Genomic DNA, 23,886 nt, shown 5'->3' with positions numbered 1-23,886 from the left:
GCATTGTGAGCAACTGAAAAGCACTGCAGAATCTTTCCTGGCCCACGAACAATGCATATTTTTGTGGGAAAGCACTCTGACTGGAAGGAAATGGCACAGGCTAATTGGATTGCTCTGGTCTCCAATTGATAGATGGTCCAAGTCACCTCTACTGGCAGCCCAGAACCACCTGGTCCAAACAATGGGCACCTCAACCAAACATACATTTGCCATGACTAGTATCCAGGAGGAAGTCGATAGACTGCCCACCCCCCCCTCCCCCCTCAAGTTCTGCAGCCTGCCCACATCCTAGACCGTTCTTTACTGACCGGGAAGACCACTTCATTATCTAGGAAGAAGAGTGATCAAACGAGATAGAAAAGTCAATTGGAAAGGTCTCATGTGAGCCCTGGCCCATGGAACTAGCACTAGAACCACTGCCATGTAGCCTAGCATGGAGCTCTTGGAATGCCCGGAATCAAACATCTGTACCTTGTCCGTCCTATCTGAAATAATGCGAACCCATTCTAAGGCGGTATCAAAGTGCACCCCCAGGCAATCTAGAGCTTAAACAGGGAGAAGCTTGCTCTTGGGGAAACTGACCAGCCCGCCCAAGCTTTCTAAAAGATGCACTACTCAGTTGGCTGCCCGAATGCCTTCCTGATAAGATTTGGCTCTGATCAGCCAATTGTCCAAATAAGGATGAACCAAGATACCTTCTTACAAGAATGCTATTGCTACCACCATGATCTTGGCGAATGTTTGAAGAGCTGTCGCCTGTAAGGTAGATGCCAGTGACCCTAAACAGGATATGCATCATGAACTTTGAGGCTATTGCTCTGCACACAGACTGACCAAAGTGCAGGCCTAAAGAGTAATGCAAAATGGACCAAAAGCATTTTAAAGGATTACATTAAGAATAATCTTTCATGGTATTGCATACATTTTACTGAGCAAATGCACATTACAACTGTAAGCAATCAAATTCAGTAATACACAGTGGATCACATATAGACGTTTCCCTCCCCAGTCTCCCAACAGACCCAAAATGGCTAATTTGCCTATTTCCCTAGGATACAGAGCTCTGATGTTAGAATCCATGAATGCATTGGACAAAGGCACTATAAAATTAGCTGGAACCTTTTAGTCTTGCTCTTTCCATGGGGAGGGCAATTTCCAAAGGCATTTTGGAGGACAATACTGTGCTTTACCTGGAGAAACATAGGTAGACATTTGCCTGTCCAATCTGAAGGTAAATGTGCAAGAGCAGGTCCTGTACGTGTGCAAGTTCACATGAAAGGAGCGGAGGCATTCCCAGGGGCTGGCGCAGTCGCACTAATACTTTTGAATTTTCAGACGTGTGCACATATAATCTCCCTAAAAATGTCTGCATACAAATTAGCAGCTCTAATCATGTGCTGATCGTTTTGGTAGGATAATTATCAAAATGAACGTAGGACTGTGTGGACTATATATCTTTTAAAATACATACATAAATGCACATGTAAGTTCTCACTGAAAACTGGTGTAATTTTCTGTATGTAGGTGCTTACAAAATTACTCTATTATTTTTTATAGGACTCCCTTTTTGTCTAAAATCTTCTCCTTCTATTACTACTTCAAGTCTGTGAAAGTCTTTTAATCCTGTGTTTCCCAACCCTCCCTTGGAGCAACAGCTAACGTTCCCAATTTTCAGGATATCTGTAATGAATATGTCAGAGATACATTTGTATATGTATCTCTGACATATTCATTACAGATATGAGCCGGTATATGCAAATCTCATGCATATATTCATTATGGAAATCCAGAAAACCCAACTAGATAGGTATGCCTTTAGGAGAGGACTGGGAAACATTGTTTTAATCATCTCCAGCAACCTCCCCAGTTACTTGTTAGCTGAATCTCTGTACAAATCACCACTGCACTTGCTAATTAAAGCTAGATAATTTTTTGGCTGAGATTTAATCCCAAGAGACAGACAATGGTTGTGAAGTTACTGTGCACGCAAATCTGTCTTGAATACCCTCAGCACAGCTGGTTTTCAGGATCTTACCAATGAATATGCATGAGGCATACAGATAGATCTCGTGCCTATTCACTGTGGAAATACTGAAAACCAGGCTGGTTTGCGGCCCTCTTAGGCAGATTTGGGAACCCCAGGTTTAGAACCATGCTTATACATCTATTTGCAGAAAGGTGAATCTGTTCTACTGATCAGAATGTAAACTTTAGTCAGTTACCAGAACAAGTCCCGTTTTAGCCAATTTCTTTGATTTAAAATAAGATCCCACAACAAGGGAAAACCAAAACAAGGAAGCAGAGAGGACTTTTGACCATATACCTAATTTATTTAGCAAAGCCACAGAACATATGATCTTTTCACATAACCACATAGAAATAATAAACCTAAGGAATAATAAAGCTGTCCGTATTTAATCTAAGTGCACTCCATGAAAGCGGCACAGTTTCATTCATTTCACTTATATGTTTTCATGTGCCATAGACCATCGTTTAAATAATGTATATTTTCAATGCCAATTCCTTTGTTGACTTTCTCACTGTAGAGAAAAAAAAAAAAAGAAAGAGAAAGATGAATAAATTACCAGAATCTGACTGGTAAGTGGCTTATGCATTTTTTACATGCTCTTACCAATGGTTTTATGTAAATCATGTTGAAATGATAAAGTATATTTATTTATTTATTTAAACCTTTTATATTCCGAGGTTCAGGTAACAGGGTTACTAATCACTTCTGTTTACATTTAAACATAAAACAAATGACATGAGATATGTCTTACAATGAACAAGGTAGAAAACAACTTGGAAACAAAATAACGTGGTAGAACAGGGTGTAACAAGGTGTGGGAGTTGGACTAGTGTGGCCTAAAGCCAACTAGCATGGGGAAGGTTGACTAAGAGGGGGGTAGAGGGAAATGCAATTATAGCTTTATTAAATATGATAAAGGGTACTTAATGGGGTTGCCCTGGACTGGCCCAGCAACAGTGCTGGCACTGCCATGTGGAAGATTCCCAGTTTCATACTCGTCAGGTTTTCTGCTCCCCATGTTGGCCAGAGCTGTAGGGAGTGCTAGTTTCTGATTAAGGGTGACACCTGGTGGCCAGATTCAGGATTGCAGCGTTTGGAAGGAGCCCTGGTGCATGATCCCTGGGGCCCAGGACCATCGCCAGTGACCAGATTAGGTATGCTGGGGATGGTGATAAAATAGCGATAAAAATCCCCAAACAGCTGTGAATGAAAGCTCATGGTGCCATATCCCAGCCCTGGTTCTCGCTGAGCTGAATAGACTAGGGAGAAAACTGCTAAGTCCAAAAAAAATGATGAAAAGATTAAAGGGTTTACCATTTGGATAATATACAGTAAAATTATTTACGAGAAAACTAACAAACTAGTTGGTCAGAGATGATAGCTTGATTAATATTTAAAGATGCAAGCTTTAGAGAATACTACTGTATGTTAAATGCTGTATAGTGCCAGCTCCCAAACCTTGCACAATGAGAGCCCCAGGACACAAGCTGCTAAATCCATGTTACTAATTTATTTTCTAATAAAAAAACTCTTGCTGTCCTGGGGTTTCAGTCCTGGCAACTGAGAAGGTTGTGCTTGCCCACCATTCCTTCTTATGTCACGTCTAAAGCTAAAGTCATTTAGAAAAATAATGACCCTAAATGTAAGGAGGGAGGGGACAGAAAATGGGGGGAAATTCCTGGGCAGTTTCTAATGAAGGCTTCTGATGCCAAATCCCCTGGTTCTGAATGAGCTGGAAAGAGAAAGGTGCCCTCAACCCCACCTCATCCAAAAAAAAAAAAAAAAAAGGGAAAAGCCTTGCTACATTAATGTAAAAAAAAAAATAAAAATCTTCCAAATATAAAATTAAGAATGCATTTGATGCTAAACATTTTTAAATACTGTATCCAATTTGGACTTTCAAAAACAAGAATATTTCTAAAATTTAGACATGACAAATGTTTAGACTTCCAACACATTAAATATGACCGATGCTCTGACAAGTTTTTGCCTTTATTCATCCTCACTCGGTTTTAGAAGATTATTTATTTTCTGCACAAGGCAGGGCATCCTGCAGTACATATCCTCATGAGCCCTTGTACAGGTCAGCCTGGGACCATTTAACAAAACATAAGAACATAAGAAAATGCCATACTGGGTCAGACCAAGGGTCCATCAAGCCCAGCATCCTGTTTCCAACAATGGCCAATCCAGGCCATAAGAACCTGGCAAGTACCCAAAAACTAAGTCTATTCCATGTAACCATTGCTAATGGCAGTGGCTATTCTCTAAGTGAACTTAATAGCAGGTAATGGTCTTCTCCTCCAAGAACTTATCCAATCCTTTTTTAAACACAGCTATACTAACTGCATGAACCACATTCTCTGGCAACAAATTCCAGAGTTTAATTGTGCGTTGAGTAAAAAAGAACTTTCTCCGATTAGTTTTAAATGTGCCCCATGCTAACTTCATGGAGTGCCCCATGCTAACTTCATGGAGTGCCCCCTAGTCTTTCTACTATTTATAGCAACAATTTCAAATTTCAAGACTGAGCTTTCTAGATTACTTTAAAAGAAAAGAAAAAGAATTCTGCTCAAGCAAGCAAAATCACTCCAGCTGTCATCACAGGCACCGACATCTTCCAACCCCCATGTTGGTGGTGAGACCGCACCTTGAATACTGTGTACAATTCTGGTCGCCGCATCTCAAAAAAGATATAATTGCGATGAAGAAGGTACAGAGAAGGGCTACCAAAATGATAAGGGGAATGGAACAACTCCCCTATGAGGAAAGACTAAAGAGGTTAGGACTTTTCAGCTTGGAGAAGAGACGACTGAGGGGGGATATGATAGAGGTGTTTAAAATCATGAGAGGTCTAGAACGGGTAGATGTGAATCGGTTATTTACTCTTTCGGATAGTAGAAAGACTAGGGGGCACTCCATGAAGTTAGCATGGGGCACATTTAAAACTAATCGGAGAAAGTTCTTTTTTACTCAATGCACAATTAAACTCTGGAATTTGTTGCCAGAGAATGTGGTTTAGTATAGCTGTGTTTAAAAAAGGATTGGATAAGTTCTTGGAGGAGAAGTCCATTACCTGCTATTAAGTTCACTTAGAGAATAGCTACTGCCATTAGCAATGGTTACATGGAATAGACTTAGTTTTTGGGTACTTGCCAGGTTCTTATGGCCTGGATTGGCCACTGTTGGAAACAGGATGCTGGGCTTGATGGACCCTTGGTCTGACCCAGTATGGCATTTTCTTATGTTCTTATGTTCTTAAGTGTGATTATTATACTGTACACTTATCCAATATGTTTGTGGCCAGTTCAGCCAGGCTACCCCTGGCTGAACTGGCCATGCTGACTAATTTTGTCAAATCTAAGATCACAAGTATCTGGCAAGTCACTCAGACAGTATTTATTCTCAATGCACATTTTGGATCGAGACTCCTGTCAGTTGTTTTCTGGCATAACCACATTATATAAGACTATGGGGCAAGCTACTAATTCAAACCACTGTGTTGGTGGTGCTTTGCCTCTTGGTAGAAGCTAAATGGATTTTCCTTTAGTTATATCAGATTACTGCCGAAAGCTAAGACTTCACTGGGACCACAACACTAATAGAATTCCAGCAAAAGGCCTAGTTTTCAGAATATCCCCTATGAAAGTTCAGATATATTTGCATACATTTGGTGTTTTAAAAAAATAATTAATGAACAGACTCTAGCTATTCTTAAAACCAGATCTGGGTGTGGCTCTTGAGGACTAGAGTCACTCACCCCCAGCCAAGGATTTAACAAAATGATGGTATCTACTAATCCTGTTAAAGTGTGGAGATGGTATACATGGAAAAATGAAAAGTTACATAGCACATCATCTTTGGATTATTCGAATGTAGTTAGCCCAAAAATGTCATTAAAGGTAAGCCAATCAATATAGTGTATTTGGATTTTTAGGAGGCGTTGGGCTAAAGTCCCTCACAAGTGACTTCTCAGAAAACTAAAAAGTCATGGGAAAGGAGATTAAATTTTATTGTGGATTGGTAACTGGTTAAAAGAAAAGAAGCCAAGAGGAATAAATAGTCCAAGATCTGTCCTGGGACCAGTGTTCGGCTTATTTATCTTCCGCCTTTCAACACTTCAAAGCAGATTACATTCAGGTAGGGTAGGCATTTTCCTGTCCCTAGAGGATTTACAATCTAAAGTGACAGTTTACTAAAGGTTCTCTCTCATTTTGTGTCTATGGGAAAAATTAGTATATCAGGCCCTAAGGTTGTAGCTGAGGTACCAGAGTGATTTGCCCAAGGTCACAAGGAGCATCAGTAAGATTTGAACCCTGGCTTCCCTGATGCACAGCCTACTGCTCTAACCACTAGGCTACTCCTCCACTCCATTAGCAATATGGTAAATGGAGAAATGAGTGACATGATCAAATCTGCAGATGATACAAAAATATTAGAAGTAGTTAAAACACAAGCAGATGGCGAGGAACTGCAGAAGGATCGTGTAAAACTGGGAAACTAGGATCTAAATGACAGATGAAATTTAATGTGGTTATGAGCAGCAAGGAATAGTATTTACTCTTTGAGATCGGACTGGTACTTCCTAATAATCCAGCCTGGTCACTGTTGGAGACAGGATGCTGGGCGCAACGAACCTGGGTCTGACCCAGCATGGCATCTCTTATGATCCTATGAAAACTTGCTGTACTTGGCCACATTCAAAATACAGAATCAGATGTAGCCAACTGAAAAAGTAAGCATTTTATTCGGGGCCCATTTAAATGTATTGTTTAAAAGGGAAAGGATCACCTGATGAGGCCATCAGTTAATAACTTGCTGGGAAAAATTTAGTGCAGAAGACAAGAGCTCAGGCACTTGGCTCACCCGGCATTAACAAGCACAACTGCTTCAACGGCAGGGGAGAAGAAAAAAGGATTCGCACTCACAAAGCAGGGAGTAGCTGGCTTGTTACGGCGGTTACTACCCCAAACCAAATAAGCCTGATACTTCACTTTCAATGCATTTCCAGCATAGCTCTCTGCTTTAACGGCAGGGGAGAAGAAAAACTGATACTTCACGCATATCCAGCATAGCTCTCTGCTTCAACGGCAGGGGAGAAGAAAAACTGATACTACACGCATATCCAGCATAGCTCCCTGCTTCAACGGCAGGGGAGAAGAAAAACTGATACTACACGCATATCCAGCATAGCTCCCTGCTTCAACGGCAGGGGAGAAGAAAAACAACCAATAAGGGCTGAATAACATATTCTGGGTAAAACAAATAAGCATGGGTGTAGCTTGCTTATTGCGGCGGTTACTACCCCTACTACCCCTAACTAATCAAGCTAGATATTTCACTTGGATGCAGCTCCATCACTGCTCTCTACATTAATGGTGGGGGTGGAAGGGAAATAGAACCAAAGAGCTAAGAGAAACAGATAAGTATGAGAAAAAATGTGTGAAGCTTGCTGGGCAGACTGGATGGGCCGTTTGGTCTTCTTCTGCCGTCATTTCTATGTTTCTATAACTGCCAAATTATGACTTATAAAACCTTATTCTGGGGTTTTAAAAATGTAAAACTTTTTTTAAATCCGTATTTTGTCAGTTTAAAAATCAAGTTTGCAAAAACTCACAATGGGCATTCTGTTTAGTTCAGAAAGCCTTTATGCCACAGCCAGAATCTTGGAACAAAAACAATTTCAGGGATGTCGGTCAATTGGCTTGCAAGATTCTCTGTCCAATTCTAGGGTTTGCCATAAAAGTGGGTCATTCCATTTCAAAGATAATAATGAAACAGCTCCTGCACGTCACAGACAAAGGTGCTGCACCCCTTCGCTTCAATCACATGATGTGAAGAGGCTCACAAGCCAGACATTCACTGGCAAGCAACTGCTCTCAGCAGCGATGCTTCTTAGGGTATCTACTGGTCATGGAATACCACACTCGGGGTAGGAGATTCATTGGGCAGAAATCATTTCTTTTTAAGTCAAGTTCCATGATTAACGTGACTCACATGTCATCGGCAGACATCTTCATGACTCCGACGCACAGCGCGTGCAGCTTTCCTTCCGCCATGATCGCCTTAATACACAACTAAGGAAGATATACTTTTCAAGAGTGAAAAAAGTCCCTCATTGCTTATTTACAAAATATGTGGTATTGGTGATAAAGCAATGTTCAGAAAAAAAGAAAAAGAAAAAAAAAAAGGGACACTTCTTAAATGGAACCTGCAACATGCTAAATTTACTGACAAACTCCAAGGAAACGATGGTACGTTTTAAAGAACGTTACTGCCAATGAACTCTGTAATCACCTGTCATATGGAGCTCTCGTACAGTATAATACGGTAATGATGTGTACTTAATTTTTAATACTGCTGCAAGCAAGAAATTCGTGCAGTTGTATCGCTGCAGCTCCACACAGGGCTTGCCTTTTATTTATTTACCATTTCTTGTGTTCTGCTTATAGTAGTCCAGCTTGTTCTAGGCGGGTCACGATACATATACCTCGAAGTCCATGTCGACAGTGGCATAGGAAACTCAGATCCAAGTGCCACACCGCAAAAGGAATCTATTACCAAATCATGCGTCAAAAATTTAAAAGAAAAAGAGGCTAATTCTTAAAGGACGCGGTTTCCAAACTCACAATCTGCGGTAATAAACGAGCGCAGAACTCATTTAACTTTCTTCACCAATATTATTTGTGTTCTTCTGTAACCCGCCTAGAACAGATATTCTGGGAATTAGGGGGAATATAAATTGCTGTAAAAAAAATAAATCAATATGCTTAGCAAAATTACAAGGCACCCCGAACAGCTCAGCAATTCTTGGGGGAAACCCATTTGATTGCTGTCTTTAGGAGGAGCAGAAGCAGCTTGAAAGGTCACTGTACAAAAATTAACTTTTTTATATGAATGGGATATTTAAGACATTTCAGTATAGTTTATCTACACACAAAAAAAATTGTATAATCCACTAACTTTGCTGTGGATATAAATTCAATTTTAAAAATCTAAAAATCCCGTTAAAGAATACTGCACCAAAGCAGTTTAAAAATAAAAATAGTCAGTGCAGGTCAGGCCCAAGAAAGTCAAAAGTCATGATGTATGGGGGTGAGAAGCACTTCCTGGAATGAGAACAAGAGGAGGTAAAGTGAAATTACTCCTTACCTGATAATTTCCTTTCCTCTAAGACAGACTAATTCACACCCGGTGGGTTATGCATGCCTACCAGCAGAAGGAGAATGAGAAATCTGACTCGCTGACATCACTGACAGATAGCCCTGCCCTGACATCAGCCCACCAGTATCTCTAGAAAAGCCAAAAACTGTGGACAAACTGATTCCACTTGAAATATGACTATTAACAGTCAACCAGTTATTACTTCCAGCCAACTGGGAAGCACTGAGCTCCATAAAAATGTAACATCAACTGATCTTAGGGGCTGGTTATTTCACTTACGAGTTTTTCAAATGATTCAAAGGAAAGAATACCCTGCATCATCCCCAAACAAAAGGACACACTAAAACCAAGCAGACAGCCCAGGGCAGGTTGTGGATTGGCCTGCCTTCCTTAGAGAATAGGGAAATTATCAGATAAATATTTTCTGACCATTGTAATCCAACAGGCTACCGTTGCATGCAACACTGGTTCCCCCTTGTTTACCTCTACCATGGAAAGCAAACAGTCAATCTGTCTTCCTCAAGGAGCGAGTAGCCTTCAAGTACTGCACATCCAAGGCATGCAACAACCAATAACCCTGCTCATCTCTATCCCTATTCAGTGTGGGCAGGGAAATAGACGGATTCAAATGAAACTCCACTACCACTTTTGGTAAAAAAAAAAAAGAAGATAAAAGTCCTAAGCTGTAGCACCCCTGGAGTTATTCGGAGAAACGGCTCATGGCAAGAAAGTGCCTGTAGCTTGGAGATACACCTTGCTGAACAGATCACCACCTGAAAAAACATTTGCAAGATGAGCAGCCACAAGGAAAGATCATGTAGTGGCCAAAATGTAGGACCTGCCAAAAAACTCAATACTAAATTAAGGTCCCAAAGAGGCACCGGGAGAAGCAAGGGAGGACGCAGATGCTGACTCCTTTCAAGAATCTGGACGGGAAGACAATGGCCTACCATTGATCCACCCTTTACAGCATGTGAGAGTTGCTACCTACACCTTCATACTACACCTAATACTTCCCTCCTTTTCCTTTTTTTTTTTTACTCGAGCTCAGCCCTTCCCTCGCTGACAGCACGATCTGGTCACAAGCTAGTGGGGTACAGGAAGCCTTCACTACCGAGCTCTCTCTCATCCCAGTCTAAGCCTGGCCAGGCATCGAGTCTTAAACCACTCAACTGAGGGAGAAACAGGCGGGTATCACCTCAGAGCTCAAACTCTGCATTTAATTCTTCTCCTTATCTATTATTACATTTTTTTTTTTTACCTGGCAGGGCGGGGCTATATGTCAGGGATGTCAGTGAGTCATTTCTTCTCTGTCTTCATCTGCTGTTAGGAGTGTTTAAGCCACCAGTGTGGCGTGGCCTGCCTAAGGGCAGAGGAAATGGGAAGTAACTCTGAAGGCGGCCTCTGCCTTCCCAACCTGATGAAAGCGCACAAAGAAAAAGTAGCCAACATCAGAACCGATTATCAGAAGAAAGACACTGCAAAGCTCCCAAGCTCATCCCACAGAATCCGGGTGAAAGGGAGTGGACTGAGGAGTTATCCAAAGGAAGGATGGATGCATGGAACAGCCTCCCGATGAAAGTGGTGGAGACAAGGATGGTATGTGAATTCAAGAAAGCCTGGGACATGCAAAGGGGATCTCTGATAGGAACTGTAGAGCTGAGCAGCTGTATGGATGGATAGGCTAGATGGCTGTATGGTCTATTTCTGATGTCAAGTTTCTATGCGTTTAAGTTTCTTCAGTCACATCAAGTCATCCCCTCTAAGGCTTGGAAAGAGGTTTGGTGATGGGGGGAGCATGGAAGAACGTCGATTATATATTACCTAAAAGCAGCAGTGTCACGTATTAGCTCAATTCTGATCACATTTCTGAGACGTGGGGAGGGTAATTTTCAAAAGTGTTTTTGTTATGGAAATGGACTTTCCAGAAACTCGCTCACCCTCTGTGCGGCTGACCGTATGCACCTAGGGCCTTGACGAGGTGTTCCTGGGGGTGGCTGGGGCAGTGTTTGCACTTGTAGGTGCACTTTGGAATTTTCAGAAGTAACGTGCGGGTCTTCTCCCCTCAGAAAATCTACCCACCCAGCTTTAAATGCAGGCAAGGTAGTTTTTCCTGGGATACTTTTCAAAGGGAAAGTTATACGCATACTTGAACTTTGAAAAATGGAGCAACATTCATGAATTACTAACTCTGCAGCAATGCAGGCAGTTATAAAGTTATCCCCAGGGCGATTTAATACTCTTTGGGCTCAGCGTGCCATTCTAAATCATTGTCTCCCTTTTTTTTTTTTTTTTCAGAACTAGTGAAAAAAGATTTCAGCTATCGAAGACTTAAAGAGTGGTGAATGCCTGGGATATCCTCCCAAAAGGGGTGGTGAATACAAGAACAGTTAACGAATTAAAAAAGGGCATGGGACAAACACTGAGGATGCCTAAAGGCTTGAAAAAAGGGATGGCGCCACATTTCTGTATGGGGGTAACCTGTACGGAACAGCAGTTTCTATAATAAGTAAATTGTAAATAATAAAATAAGTAAATTATTATAGCAGTTTCTATAAGTAGTAAATTGTTGGGTAGACTGGATGAACCATTTGGTCTTTATCTGCTGTTGTTACTATGTTACAAAATTAGAGACGATCATCACCGCACCTCTCCTCTTTCCAACCATAACTGTGTTGCTCCTTGTACATCACAGAAAGCGAGTTCCTACTGAGGAAAAGTCATCTAAGGATAGTGAAGATGCGTTAAAGGAAGCACCGCAGCCCAGAGAATAAAAAGACTGATCAGGAAAAGAAAAATGCTCTGCAAACAAACACGAGGCGTGGGGGAAAAACACCTTACCCTACATTTTTGAAGCTAAAAAGTTCTTTTGGCTGAGGTTCAAAGTCAGCTGACAGTTTTCCCAATGAAGAAAAAATAATGGCAACCCATCCGAGTGAATCTCCTCCTTTGGGTGATCACAACCTGCCAAACGTTTGGACTGCGTGTCCTGGACATCTTCCCGATGCATATAGGGCATCTTTTAATCTAAAGCCCTGAGCATTCATTCTACAAAACATGAACAGAAAAATTACCTTTCAAATATAATGGGTCTCAAAAAGACTGTATGCTTTAAAGTCTGAGTTGTAAAATGAAATGTTCAATTATAGCCAGCATTTTCAGTAACAACCTTGAAAGGATACGACTACAGTGTCGGCAGCAGAAGGGTAGAGTTTTGCTCCCGGAGACGTCAGACCTGGACACATGATGTTAGCTCCACTAAGGACAAATTTAATGGCTCCTTTATCAACCTGCTGATGTGGTAGAATAAATGGGTCTAGAATAAAAAGCAAGGATTGTATTTTAACAACTAAATAAAAAGGGATTGAAACCACCAGGTACTTTAAGATAAAATGTACAGGACTTTTTATACTTTGATTCTATTAATACAACCAAAAGGACCAAAAGTTGCAATGAACGTGAAATTATTGCAAAATCTTATGTTGTGCTAACAACAGATGCTGTGCCTACTTTACACACTTTATCATCATTTAAATCTCATTCATTTTATTCACTAGCAGGAAAATATACAAAATCAAAATGTCATGAATGACACATTAATTATGAGACATTCAAGTATAATGGAACAAAACATATTACCAGAACAAGACTTACTTCATTGTCATTCTTAGCATAGCTACTAATAACTATGGAACCATTCATCCAATTTCATTCCACAGATAGCAGAGCATCCAGTGCCTCGCTCATACTTTTCATGTCCCCTCGATGCCCCCAAACTCTTAGAAGCACAGAACACGACGGCAGATAAAGAAGCAGAGAGGCCCATGCAGTCTGCCCATCTCCCCCCCCCCAAACTTGGAGATCGCCTGTGCTTGTCCCTCGCTTTCTTGAATTCTGACACTAACCTTCTAAATATTCTCTACTGGGGACCAGGTCAGTGTGGTTGAAATCTCAATGTGCCTCTGACCTCCCTGTGATGTCCCTGAACATTTCTAAAGCCATTGGTTGACACACGACATTTTTTTTTAAAAGATGCCTTGCCATTGGTTAAAGCATGCAGTCGCCAAATGACTCCATTTCCTGCTTTGCTTCCTATAGGGAAAGTCCCATCTTTAGTGTTCTTATTCGGAAGAAGGATACCAGGCTTTCTGAAATGCTCACATGAATTCCTTTTTGAATTTGTCAGAATATGAGGCTCTAAAGACTTTTTGGGAATGGCATATCTTAGTATATGCAAGTACACGGTCATTATGAACACTGGAGGTCACTATAGAAAAAGATTATGGTGCTAAATGATCACAGGCCCATCTGCCCTGCACATTTTTCTTTCTTACTGCACTACTGCAGACCTTACTTGGTTTCTGTCTTTATCCCCACTTCCCGACTGCTTAGAAACTTCTGTGTTTATCCCATACAGTTTTCTTGAATTCCAATTCAGTCGTGCCTCCAGCACCTCCACTAGGGGCTGCTCCATTCATCCACTGTGCTTGGCTCTGCTGAATCCTCTTGGGTATTTAAAAAAATAAATAAAATCAGGGTTCGATGAAACCCAGGTGCTAGGTTGCCATGGCGCCCAAGATTTTCACACCCTGCTCCTCCTTTGGCTACCGCCGCAAAATGCCTTTAATGCTGTCCCTCTTCCAGACAGCGCTGCACGATTCTCACCATGTGGTGCCTGAACTCCAGAACTGGTCTCACAAACTCGCATGACCAGCACAGGCATTTGGGTACCATGCAACTCTTAGAATACTGCATGGTAATGACCAGAAGGGGACAGGGGCTCCGGCGGCAGCAGCTGACTGGGAGTTGGCTGTAACTGGCTTGCTGGTGTTGTGACTGCCTGAAAGGGGGGGGGGATAAAGCTGGAATAACAGAGAGGCTAGAAACAGAGTGGAAGGAGAGAAAGGGAGACTGGATGAGGACCTGGGCAAGCTGCTGACAGCACACTTGGGGTGTGGAACAATTTAATAAGCTTTCTTCCCCATGGCCACAGAGTGGGAAGACAGCCTTAGGACATCAGGACCTAAAGATGCTGTGGCAGACGTGAGAGGGAGAACCAGTGGCTGACGGCTCTCTCAACCTCTCCCCATCCAACCACCTCTTTCATTTATGTGGGGACAATGAGAAGGATGAAAGAGCTCTTAGCCACTAGTTCCTAGATCCAAAGAAAATTTGACAAGGGGCCTACTGCAACTTACATTCTTGTCCTGCGAGTGGTTCTTGATCTTCTTTCAGTGACAAAAGCACAGAAAACAATTGTACATCAGAAGATGAGAAGCATAAACACATATTTCTTTACAGATAGAAGCATTTCAGTGCATTTGCCTAAGTGGATGAGAAAACAGTAGCAAAATTCAACGAAGCATGGCTAGGTCCTTGGGGGCGGGGGAAGCAAGGGTAGAAATAGAGGTCAAGTAGAGTCTGCAGCATTGCAAGAAGGGAAAATGGGTCTTATAGTCTTCAAGGACTCCTGCTGCAAAGACAGACTAAAGTGAAGTTGAGAGGGGAAAAAACAATCTCCAGGTAGTTGTGAATAAAGCTTCACAACGTCAGATCCCAGCTCTGCTTCCTATTGAGCTGGAGGCACAAAAAGAATAGGAGGAAGCTGCCTGGTCCAAAGAAAAAAAATATATATATATCCCAGAAATGCAATTCCTCCTGTTCTGTGCAAAGCTAACTGAAATAAGAGACTTCCCACAGAAGAAAGCAGAAAATAAAACTTTATATAATCCTCTGAGAAAAAAAATCTGTCATATCTTGCTACTAGGCTGGAAATTTAATATAACCAGAGATGGTACTGAACAACATCAAAATTAGACCCTCATAAACCCTAAAATTAAAAAGTTCTAACAATGTTAGACAGTGAATGAAGCAAAAAAGGAAAGCTTCCTTAATAATTCAGTCATACCTACCTTTAATAAGGCAGCACAACTTGGAAGGTTAATTATACCAAAAAAAAGCAATGATATCAGGCTCAAGGGGTTAGAATCAGGAGTAAAGGAAAATTGGTTCTTACCTGCTAATTTTCATTCCTGTAGTACCAAGGATCGGTCCAGACCGCTGGGTTATGCTTCCCTTCCAGCAGATGGAGTCAAAGAAAAGCTGAAAAGCACCCCCAGATAACCCAGTGTGCCACCTGCGATCCTTCAGTATAATCAATATCAAAGCAGAATGAAGTAAATTTAAACAATCAATGACTAGATCAAGAGAATTTAGCTGAACGGATTGAAATGCTTCCATGGATAAAGCTTGCTTGAAAATCTTCAGATTTGTCTAAAAACTGCAGAGAGAAAAAACAAAACCAACCAAGCGGACTCTCCTGAACACTATACCCCTGGGTGGGTGTCTGGACTGATCCTTGGTACTACAGGAACGAAAATTAGCAGGTAAGAACCAATTTTCCTTTCCCTCTACGTACCAGGATCAGTTCAGACCGCTGGGATGTACCCAAGCTGCCCTAAATAGGGTGGGACCCGGAGATTCCCGCTCGAAGCACACTGCTGCCAAAAGAATCAACATCTGGAGTCTGGACATCCAAACGGTAATGCTTAGCAAACGTGTGCAAAGATTGCCAAGTAGCTGCCCTGCAAATCTCTTGTGGCGAAACACATTGGCTCTCTGCCCAAGATGCCGCTTGAGATCTGATCAGATGAGCCTTAAGACCATCTGGCACTTGCCACAGTGACATATGTATGCCGAAGCAATAGTGTCCTTCAACCATCGGGCAATAGTAGTCTTTGAAGCCTTGCACCCTTTCTTAGGACCGCTCCATAAGACAAAAAGATGATCTGACAATCGAAAAGCATCAGTCACTTCCGAGTACCACAGATGTATCCTGCGGACGTCCAGTCTCCTCAAATCCTGCGCCTGAGGAGAATTCCTATCCAAATCTGGAAAAGCTGGTAACTCAACTGACTGATTTACGTGAAACACCGATAAAACCTTCAGCAGAAAAGAAGGCACCGTCCAAAGCGAAATCCCAGAGACCGAGATTCGCAAGAACGGTTCTCTGCAGGACAACTCATGAATCTCCGATATTCGTCTGGCCAAACAGATAGCCACGAGGAACACAGTCTTAAGCGTTAAATCTTTCAACTTAGCCCGCTTGATAGGCTCAAAGGGAGGACCGCAGAGCCCAAGGAGAACCAAATTTAAACTCCACGAAGGACACACTGCACGCATCAGCGGGTGTAAATGTTTGGCTCCATTCAAAAAACACGCACATCTGGATGTCCTGCAATGGATGTACCATCAACTTTATCTCTTAAACAGCCTAACGCCACTTCCTGAACCCAGAGCGAGCTAAACGCCAGTCCTTTCTTTAAGCCTTCCTGCAAAAACGCGAGAATGTGCACAATAGTGGCCTGGCGCGGGGGACACCCTCAACCCACCGCACCAGGAATCAAAAACCTTCCCCACCCAAACGTAGGTGAGAAAAGTAGAGGTCTTTCATGCGCATAGTAAGAACATAAGAAATTGCCATGTTGGGTCAGACCAAGGGTCCATCAAGCCCAGCATCCTGTTTCCAACAGAGGCCAAACCAGGCCACAAGAACCTGGCAATTACCCACACACTAAGAAGATCCCATGCTACTGATGCAATTAATAGCAGTGGCTATTCCCCAAGTAAACTTGATTAGAGTGGTAATCACCGCATCCGGATAGCCCTACTTTCTCAACTGTCTCCTCTCATAAGCCAAGCCGCTAGACAAAAGCGAGCCACCTGATCGAAAAATACTGGACCCTGTCAGAGTAAATTCGGTAGGTGACAAGAGACGCAAGGGACCGCCTACCACCAAGTTAATCAGATCTGCGAACCACGGCCTCCGCGGCCACTGCGGAGCTACGAGAATAACCGGCCCCGGTGGGGCTCTATTCGCCTTAAGACCTTCCCCACCAATGGCCAAGGAGGAAACACAGAGGAGCACATCGTGAGACCATGGAAGGACCAGGGCATCCACCCCTTCCGATCTGTGCTCCCTTCTGCGACTGAAGAAACGAGCCGCTTTCACATTCACCCGAGTCGCCATCAAATCCAGCTGGGGAACTCCCCACTGGCGAGTCAAGAGCCGCATCGCCTCCTCGGACTGTTCCCATTTGACGGGATCTAGCCTTTGTCGACTGAGAAAATCTGCCTGGACGTTGTCCACTCCGGCTATGTGTGACACCACCAACCAGAGCAGATTGTGTTCCGCCCAGACCATCAACTTGTCCGCCTCTGCGGCCACTGGCCGACTCTTTGTTTCCCCTTGACGATTTATGTAAGCTACAGTTGTCGATTTGTCGGATAGGATCCTTACCGAATGATGCTGGATTAGCGGGAGAAAGCGCAAAGCTAGACGAACCACCCTGGTCTCCAACCGATTTATGGACCACTTGGACTCCTGTGCTGTCCATTGACCTTGTGCTGATTGTGACTGACAGACCGGAAAGGCTGGCATCCATTGTCACGATCATCTACTGTGGATTCTCTAGATTCATTACCTGCTATAAGTGATCGGGGATCAACCACCATTCTAGACTGGCCCTGGCTGGATCCAGAAGGGGCAAGGGCAAGTGGAACTCCTCGGACTTGGGGTCCCAACGGGAAAGCAACACCTCTGCAAAGGCCTCCTATGAGCAAATGCCCAGGGAACCAACTCCAGAGTAGACGCCATAGAACCAAGAACTTGCAAATAGTCCCATACCTTGGGCAACGGAAGGGCCAAAAGACGTCGAACCTGAGACATTAGTTTGTCCATCCTCTCCCGAGGCAGGAAAACCTTGCCCACAGATGTATCGAACTGTGCTCCCAGAAAATTCCAACACCTGGGACGGTACCAAATGGCTCTTGGAGAAATTGACAACCCATCCAAGCGAATGGAGGCGACGCAAAATGACTGCACCGCCACCTTGCAGAGCTCTTCCGATTTCACCCAAATGAGCCAGTCGTCCAGATAGGGATGAACTAAGATCCCCTCCCGCCGCAGACATGCTGTCACTACCACCATCACCTTGGTGAAGATGCGGGGAGCTGTCGCTAAACCGAACGGCAACGCACAAAACTGGTAATGCTTGCCCAAGACCATGAACCGCAGAAACCTTCAATGATGCTCTTGGATTCCTATGTGAAGGTAAGCCTCCGTCAGATCCAAAGAAGCCAAAAATTCGTCTTTGTGGATGGCTGAGATGATGGACCTCAACTTTTCCATTTGAAAACGAGGGACTCGTAGTGCTCTGTTGACCTTTTTTAAGTCCAATATCGGCCAGAAGGAGCCCTCCTTCTTGGGGACTATGAAATAAATGGAGTACCTGCCAGTCTGACATTCATTCGGTGGCACCGGGACAACCGCTCCCAGAGCCTTGAGCCAAGACAAGGTTTGGAATATGACCGGTTGCTTTGCCTGAGACCCGCAAGGAAACACCAGGAACAGATCCCGAAGTGGGCGAGCAAAATCCAAAGCGTAACCGTGTTCTATGATATCTAGAACCCACTGGTCCGAAGTAATCTTGACCCATTCCTCACGAAACAGGGAGAGACGACACCCGATCTCGGGAATGGAGGAATGGGCTGGCGCACCTTCATTGGGAAGCCTTGTTGGAGGAAAATCCTTGGGAGGATCCGTCGCACTGAGGCCGTCTACCATGGAAGGAATGAGCCCAAGCCTGAGACCTTGCCGATGACTGCTGAGGGGCAAAAGATGAGCCCCTACCCGTACGAAAACTGTGCTGACCCCAAAAACGACCCCAGGTCGTACCAAAAGGGCGAGATGGCCTGGGCTTGTCCTCCGGGAGCTTGTAAACCAGTTTTCTAGATCATCTCCAAATAATAGCTTTCCTCTAAACGGAAAAGCGCCCAGCTGAGACATCAGCCGACCAATTGCAGAGCCAAAGAAGCCTCCTTTCCGAAACTGCCAAGGACATTGTGCGTGCAGAAGTACCAAGAAGGTTGTACAAAGCGTCTGCTGTATAAGCAACCGCAGCTTCCATGCGGTTGGCCGGTTCTGCCTCCGCCGGAGGGAGCTCTTGAGTTGTAATTGCTGAACCCATCTAAAGGTAGCTCTCTGCATGAGACTACTACTACAGACGGCCGTCCTAACTCAGAGAACCGAAACTTCAAATATCCGCTTGAGTAGAACCCCCAGCTTTCTATCCTGGAGGTCCTTGAGAGCTGCTCCTCCCGTTACCGGAACCGTGGTGCACTTGGCAATGGCCGCATCCACCTTAGGGATCTTGAGATCCAAGAACTTGTCCAGCAGCAGGTAAAGTTTTTCCATGGTCCTACTAACCCTTAGGGTGGCTTCAAGCGCATCCCATTCACGGGTCATAAGCTGTAAAAGCATCAGGTGGAAAGGAAAAGTTCTAGGAGGGGCCCGCAGGACAAAACAGGATCCCCTGAAGAAGGATCAGTCACCGGCTGCGGAGCCTGAATATCTAGTTCCTGTAGAACATGAGGAATCAAAGGGTCTAGCTCCTCCTCAAGAAATAACCGGAGCACCAGTGAATCATTCCCCTCGACCAGAGCGGCATTGTCAACATCATCGCTCATATCCACTGGGGAGGGGTCTGGAAGCACAGACCCCAGAGGAGTGCAAGGCGCCGGTAGCTCAGCATCAGGAGCGGGACGGGTAGGCCGGGTCTTAGGAGCCCCTTGATCCTCCGCAGGCATGGGGATAGCAGGAGAAGAATATTGCCCATCCAAGTCTGCCTCAGCCTCCATATAATCTTTGTGAAGCAGTAAAATAAACTGAGAAGAAAATGGGTGCTGTCTCTTTAAGGCCCCCCCCCCGAGGCATGGCAGGAGGAGGAGAAGAATCATGTCCCAAATCACGAGGCCTTTGGGGGCTTAAAGTAGATAGAGAAATCAGTGGGAAATCCCTCCCCCTGAGCATCTGAGCCCTGCGCAACATCGGGGCCCGAAATGGGCAAAATGTCCGCCGTTCCCGCGCTTGTCGGGAACAGGGCAGGCCTCTCCTTGTGAACTGTCTGACTACGGCCTAAGCCGCGCGAAATCACATAAGTGAAGCAATTCACCCCCTCCGGAGCCCCAGGAGATTTCAGCAGGCTCGCTCTGTTTAACAGGCTTATCCTTTGTCTTTTATTTATATATTTATTTTTTCTTTTTCAGAGCTACTCAACCACGGGAATGTATGTCCCTAGGCTTAATATACAATTTGTAGCTCCCACCAGAGGAATTAAGACGTTTCTGGCACTGTATGGGGGGAGGGACCGGCCCACCTGTAAATCCTCCCCCCAACTCACCGGGGGCTGTGTCAATATTCTCCGGGTATTAAGGCCAAGGGCAGGAGCCCAGCCTTGCCTGCTATTACAAAGTTATCTCAGTCTTCCCTTTTTTTTTTTAAACTACTTACTACAAGTTGATATAGTCAAAGGTACTAAGGTTAGGATACCCCCTTCACTTATTAATCAATCAATAAAGAATTTTGCAAAGGATCAGGACCACAGGTTATGCCATCTTTCATCTGCTGGAGTCAGAGAAATACTGAAGGATCGCAGGTGGCACATCGGGTTATCTCGGGGTGCTTTTCAACTTTTCTCTGACTCCATCTGCTGGAAGGGAGGCATAATCCAGCGGTCTGGACTGATCCTGGTATGTATAGGGAATCTAATTTCTTCACAGAACTGCCAAGAGGAGACGACAACAGTACCAGAATTCAAGAAAAAACAAAAAAAACAGACAAGCACAGAGGATCCTTAGTTTTGAAGAAGTGAAGGAAAAAAAAAAACCCAGTGTCTGTGGCACTGCGAAAGGAATAAAGTTGGGCCAGACCAGATGGACCGCACAGTCCTCCTTTGCTATCATATTCTTTTTCTGTTTTAGATTACATGCTCTAGCATATTTCTCTGCCTCCTCTTCTTTCATGGTTTTCTAAACTGGAAAAAATGATGTGTCTCAAGGAAATGTAAAAATCATTTGCCATGCAGTGACTGTGTAAACGGGCGCCGAGCTATGGGCACTAAGGTGTAGATGAACCAAAGTCAGTCTAATGCTTTTGCCCAGGACCCCAGCACCTAGGTTTTAAATCAGGTAAGCAGCACTAAGCAAGTTCAGTTCGACGTGATCTGATTGCGGGTTATTCTCTGGAGAAGGAGGATGTTATTTCCTAACTACTCCTTTAATCCCCCCCAAACTTACATTTGTGTAGTAATCTCAGTGTTGGATAAAACGGTCCTTCTCTTTGTCTAAAAAACAGCAGCTCTCCATTTACAGTTAGGATTTCTATATGTTCATGGCTGCAAAACAGAGAGGATATGCGTTACTATCTAATCTCTAACAAGAGGCACACAACAGAGAGGAAATAAACTTACCATCTGACTATTTTGACAGGGTCCTTCTTTGGCATGATTTGGTTAAGCCATGGTTCGATCCCTGGAAACTGGTCTAACAGTTGGTTTTTAATGCCTTTAATGACTGAGGTTTTCAACTGGATGCAGTTGGATACATTTTCTTTTTCATCAAATCTGCAATGTAAATCACAATTTCTGCAACCAGCAATAGAAAGAACAGATAACCCCCAGCAGCAAAAGCTAAACAAAATAATGGTCACTCCCCGGTACATCTATCAATAAATGCAAAAAAAAAATAAATCCAAATTTAGTATATTAAAAGCAGTGCTTAGATATACCGGCAGTGATCCAAAACAACCACCATGTCACTACTAACAGTTTTTTAAAATAGTTTTTTATATGCAGAAGGGATGTAATGTTCACAGATGTGGTTACAGCAGTTGGTGTAACTGGGTTTAAAGAAAAAGTTTGGATAAGTTCCTAGAGGATACATCCATAAACTGCTATGACGGTAATTAATAAGCAACAGTAGCTTGTGATTTATCTAATGTTTGGGTACTTGCCAGGTACTTGTGACTTGGTTTGGCCTGTTGGAAACAGGATACTGAGCTTGATGGACCCTTGGTCTGACCCAGGATGGCATATCTTATGTTCTTATGTACACACAAGCTTTAAAAAGGACCTGGTTGGTTCATATTATGCAACATCCCAAATCTCTTGACAAGATGCCCGCTTAGTTCATGTTGTACAAAACTCCCATATCTGATCTAGCCTACTTTTGACAATCATAGAAAGGAGACAGAGCAACATACTTTATTATATTATAATGGAGAAACTACGTACCTGATAATTTCATTTTTCTTAGTGTAGACAGATGGACTCAGGACCAATGAGTTATGTGCTTCCCTGCTAGCAGATGGAGACGAGTCAGATTTCAAAGCTGATGTCACCCTAGGTATACCCCTCAGCCATTCAATATTCTCTTCAAAACCCACTGTGGACTAAGCATTGGGAAACTCGATTAAGACTTGATTAAAAAACCTGAAGGCCGGAGAGCATAGCCACACTTAGACATAAGTGCTGAATCCCGGCCAACTCATAGAACCCCTGATCCAGGGATAGGGAGATGGGTTACCCGTAATCCTTTGGGGACGAGGTTCATGTGTGCTTTCTTGGCACTATTTGTGGGCAGCGGTGGATGGGATGCTGAGTCCATCTGTCTACACTAAGGAAAACAAAATTATCAGGTAAGTAATTTCTCCATTTCCTAGCGTGTAGCCAGATGGACTCAGGACCAATGGGATGTACAAAAGCTACTCTCGGATGGGGCGGGAGGCTGCCTGTGGTCCAGTTAGCACCGTGCTTGTAAAGGCTGCATCCTCTCGGGCTTGGACATCCAAGCGGTAGAACCTGGAGAAGGTGTGCAAGGAAGACCACAACGCTGCTCGGCAAATGTCGCTGGGAGACAGTAGCTTAGCTTCCACCCCGGATACCGCCTGGGCCCTAGTGGAGTGAGCTTTCATCTAAAGGGGTAGAGGCTTCCCTACCCCTACGTAGGCTCCCATGATCACTTCCATGAACCAGAGGGCTATGGTAGCTTGCAAAGCTACTTCGCCTTGTTTCTTTCCGCTGTGAAGGACAAATAGGCGGTCCGTCTTGTGCACCGGTTGAGTATGTTCTAGGTACCAAATCAACAGCCTGCCGACATTTAAGTGGCGTAGGAGACGGTAGTCTTCTGAGTCCTTGCATCTATCTAGGGATGGTAAGGAAATGGTCTGGTTCAGGTGGAACTCTGAGACTATCTTTGGTAAAAGAAAAGGGATGGTGCGAAGCTGCAACATTCTTGGAGTCAGCTGAAGGAACTGCTCCCGACATGTCAAGAGCCTGTAGTTCAGAGATGTGAAGAGCAGAGCATATTGCCTGTAGCGCGCATACTGACGGATGGTGGGGAAGTTGGTGCCTACCACATGGAGTGCCTACCGAACCTGAAGCAGGGCCTAGCCCATCGGGGGGGGGGGGGGGGGGGGGGGGGAAGCTGCTCAACCCACTCGAAAACCCCCTTCCCTTGCTGTGGCGGGCTTGGGAACGTCACCAGTACGGCTCGCCGAGCAAGGAGACTGGAGGAAAGATTTACTGAAGCCCTTCCTCGTCTGTGCATCGGACGAGTTCTTCCTTGCTTACCTGAGCTCAGCGCTTACCAGCTGAGTTCAAAGATGGTCTTCCAGCTGCAGGGGGGAGAGGGCATAGGCTGTCACTGACACGCTCGGCTTCCTGCACCTGCTGCCTTTCCACTGCTTCAACAGGAAGTCCACGCCAGGAACCAGCTACCGGACCAAGGCTCACCTCTGAGGGATCTCGGAAATCGACTCAGGAATTCTCAACGGGGAGGGACCATTAGGTATCACC

The 23,886-nt window shown here is 44.1% G+C and overlaps 1 protein-coding gene across 2 annotated transcripts in view; it reads right to left on the bottom strand.

The window, feature by feature from the left end:
- Positions 1-2,306: 2,306 nt before the first annotated feature.
- Positions 2,307-23,886, bottom strand: part of MCTS1 (MCTS1 re-initiation and release factor) — a 36,522-nt gene continuing 14,942 nt past the window's right edge. The window contains exons 2-6 of one of the 2 annotated variants that reach the window (XM_029607855.1): positions 21,502-21,654; positions 21,329-21,426; positions 12,376-12,509; positions 8,027-8,094; positions 2,307-2,540 (exon numbers count right to left, since the gene is read on the bottom strand). In XM_029607855.1, the coding sequence (XP_029463715.1) occupies positions 2,459-2,540; positions 8,027-8,094; positions 12,376-12,509; positions 21,329-21,426; positions 21,502-21,654 (535 nt within the window). In that variant the 3' untranslated portion in view covers positions 2,307-2,458. Of the gene's footprint in view, positions 2,541-8,026; positions 8,095-12,362; positions 12,510-21,328; positions 21,427-21,501; positions 21,655-23,886 lie in introns of both variants that reach the window. The other variant, XM_029607856.1, reaches the window with a different exon arrangement.

The sequence above is a fragment of the Rhinatrema bivittatum genome, chromosome 6, assembly GCF_901001135.1.
Source record: "Rhinatrema bivittatum chromosome 6, aRhiBiv1.1, whole genome shotgun sequence".
In the NCBI taxonomy this organism is placed as follows: Eukaryota; Metazoa; Chordata; class Amphibia; order Gymnophiona; family Rhinatrematidae; genus Rhinatrema; species Rhinatrema bivittatum.
The sequence above is the reverse complement of the archived record's forward strand: the minus strand, read 5'-3'. Positions and strand labels throughout refer to the sequence as shown.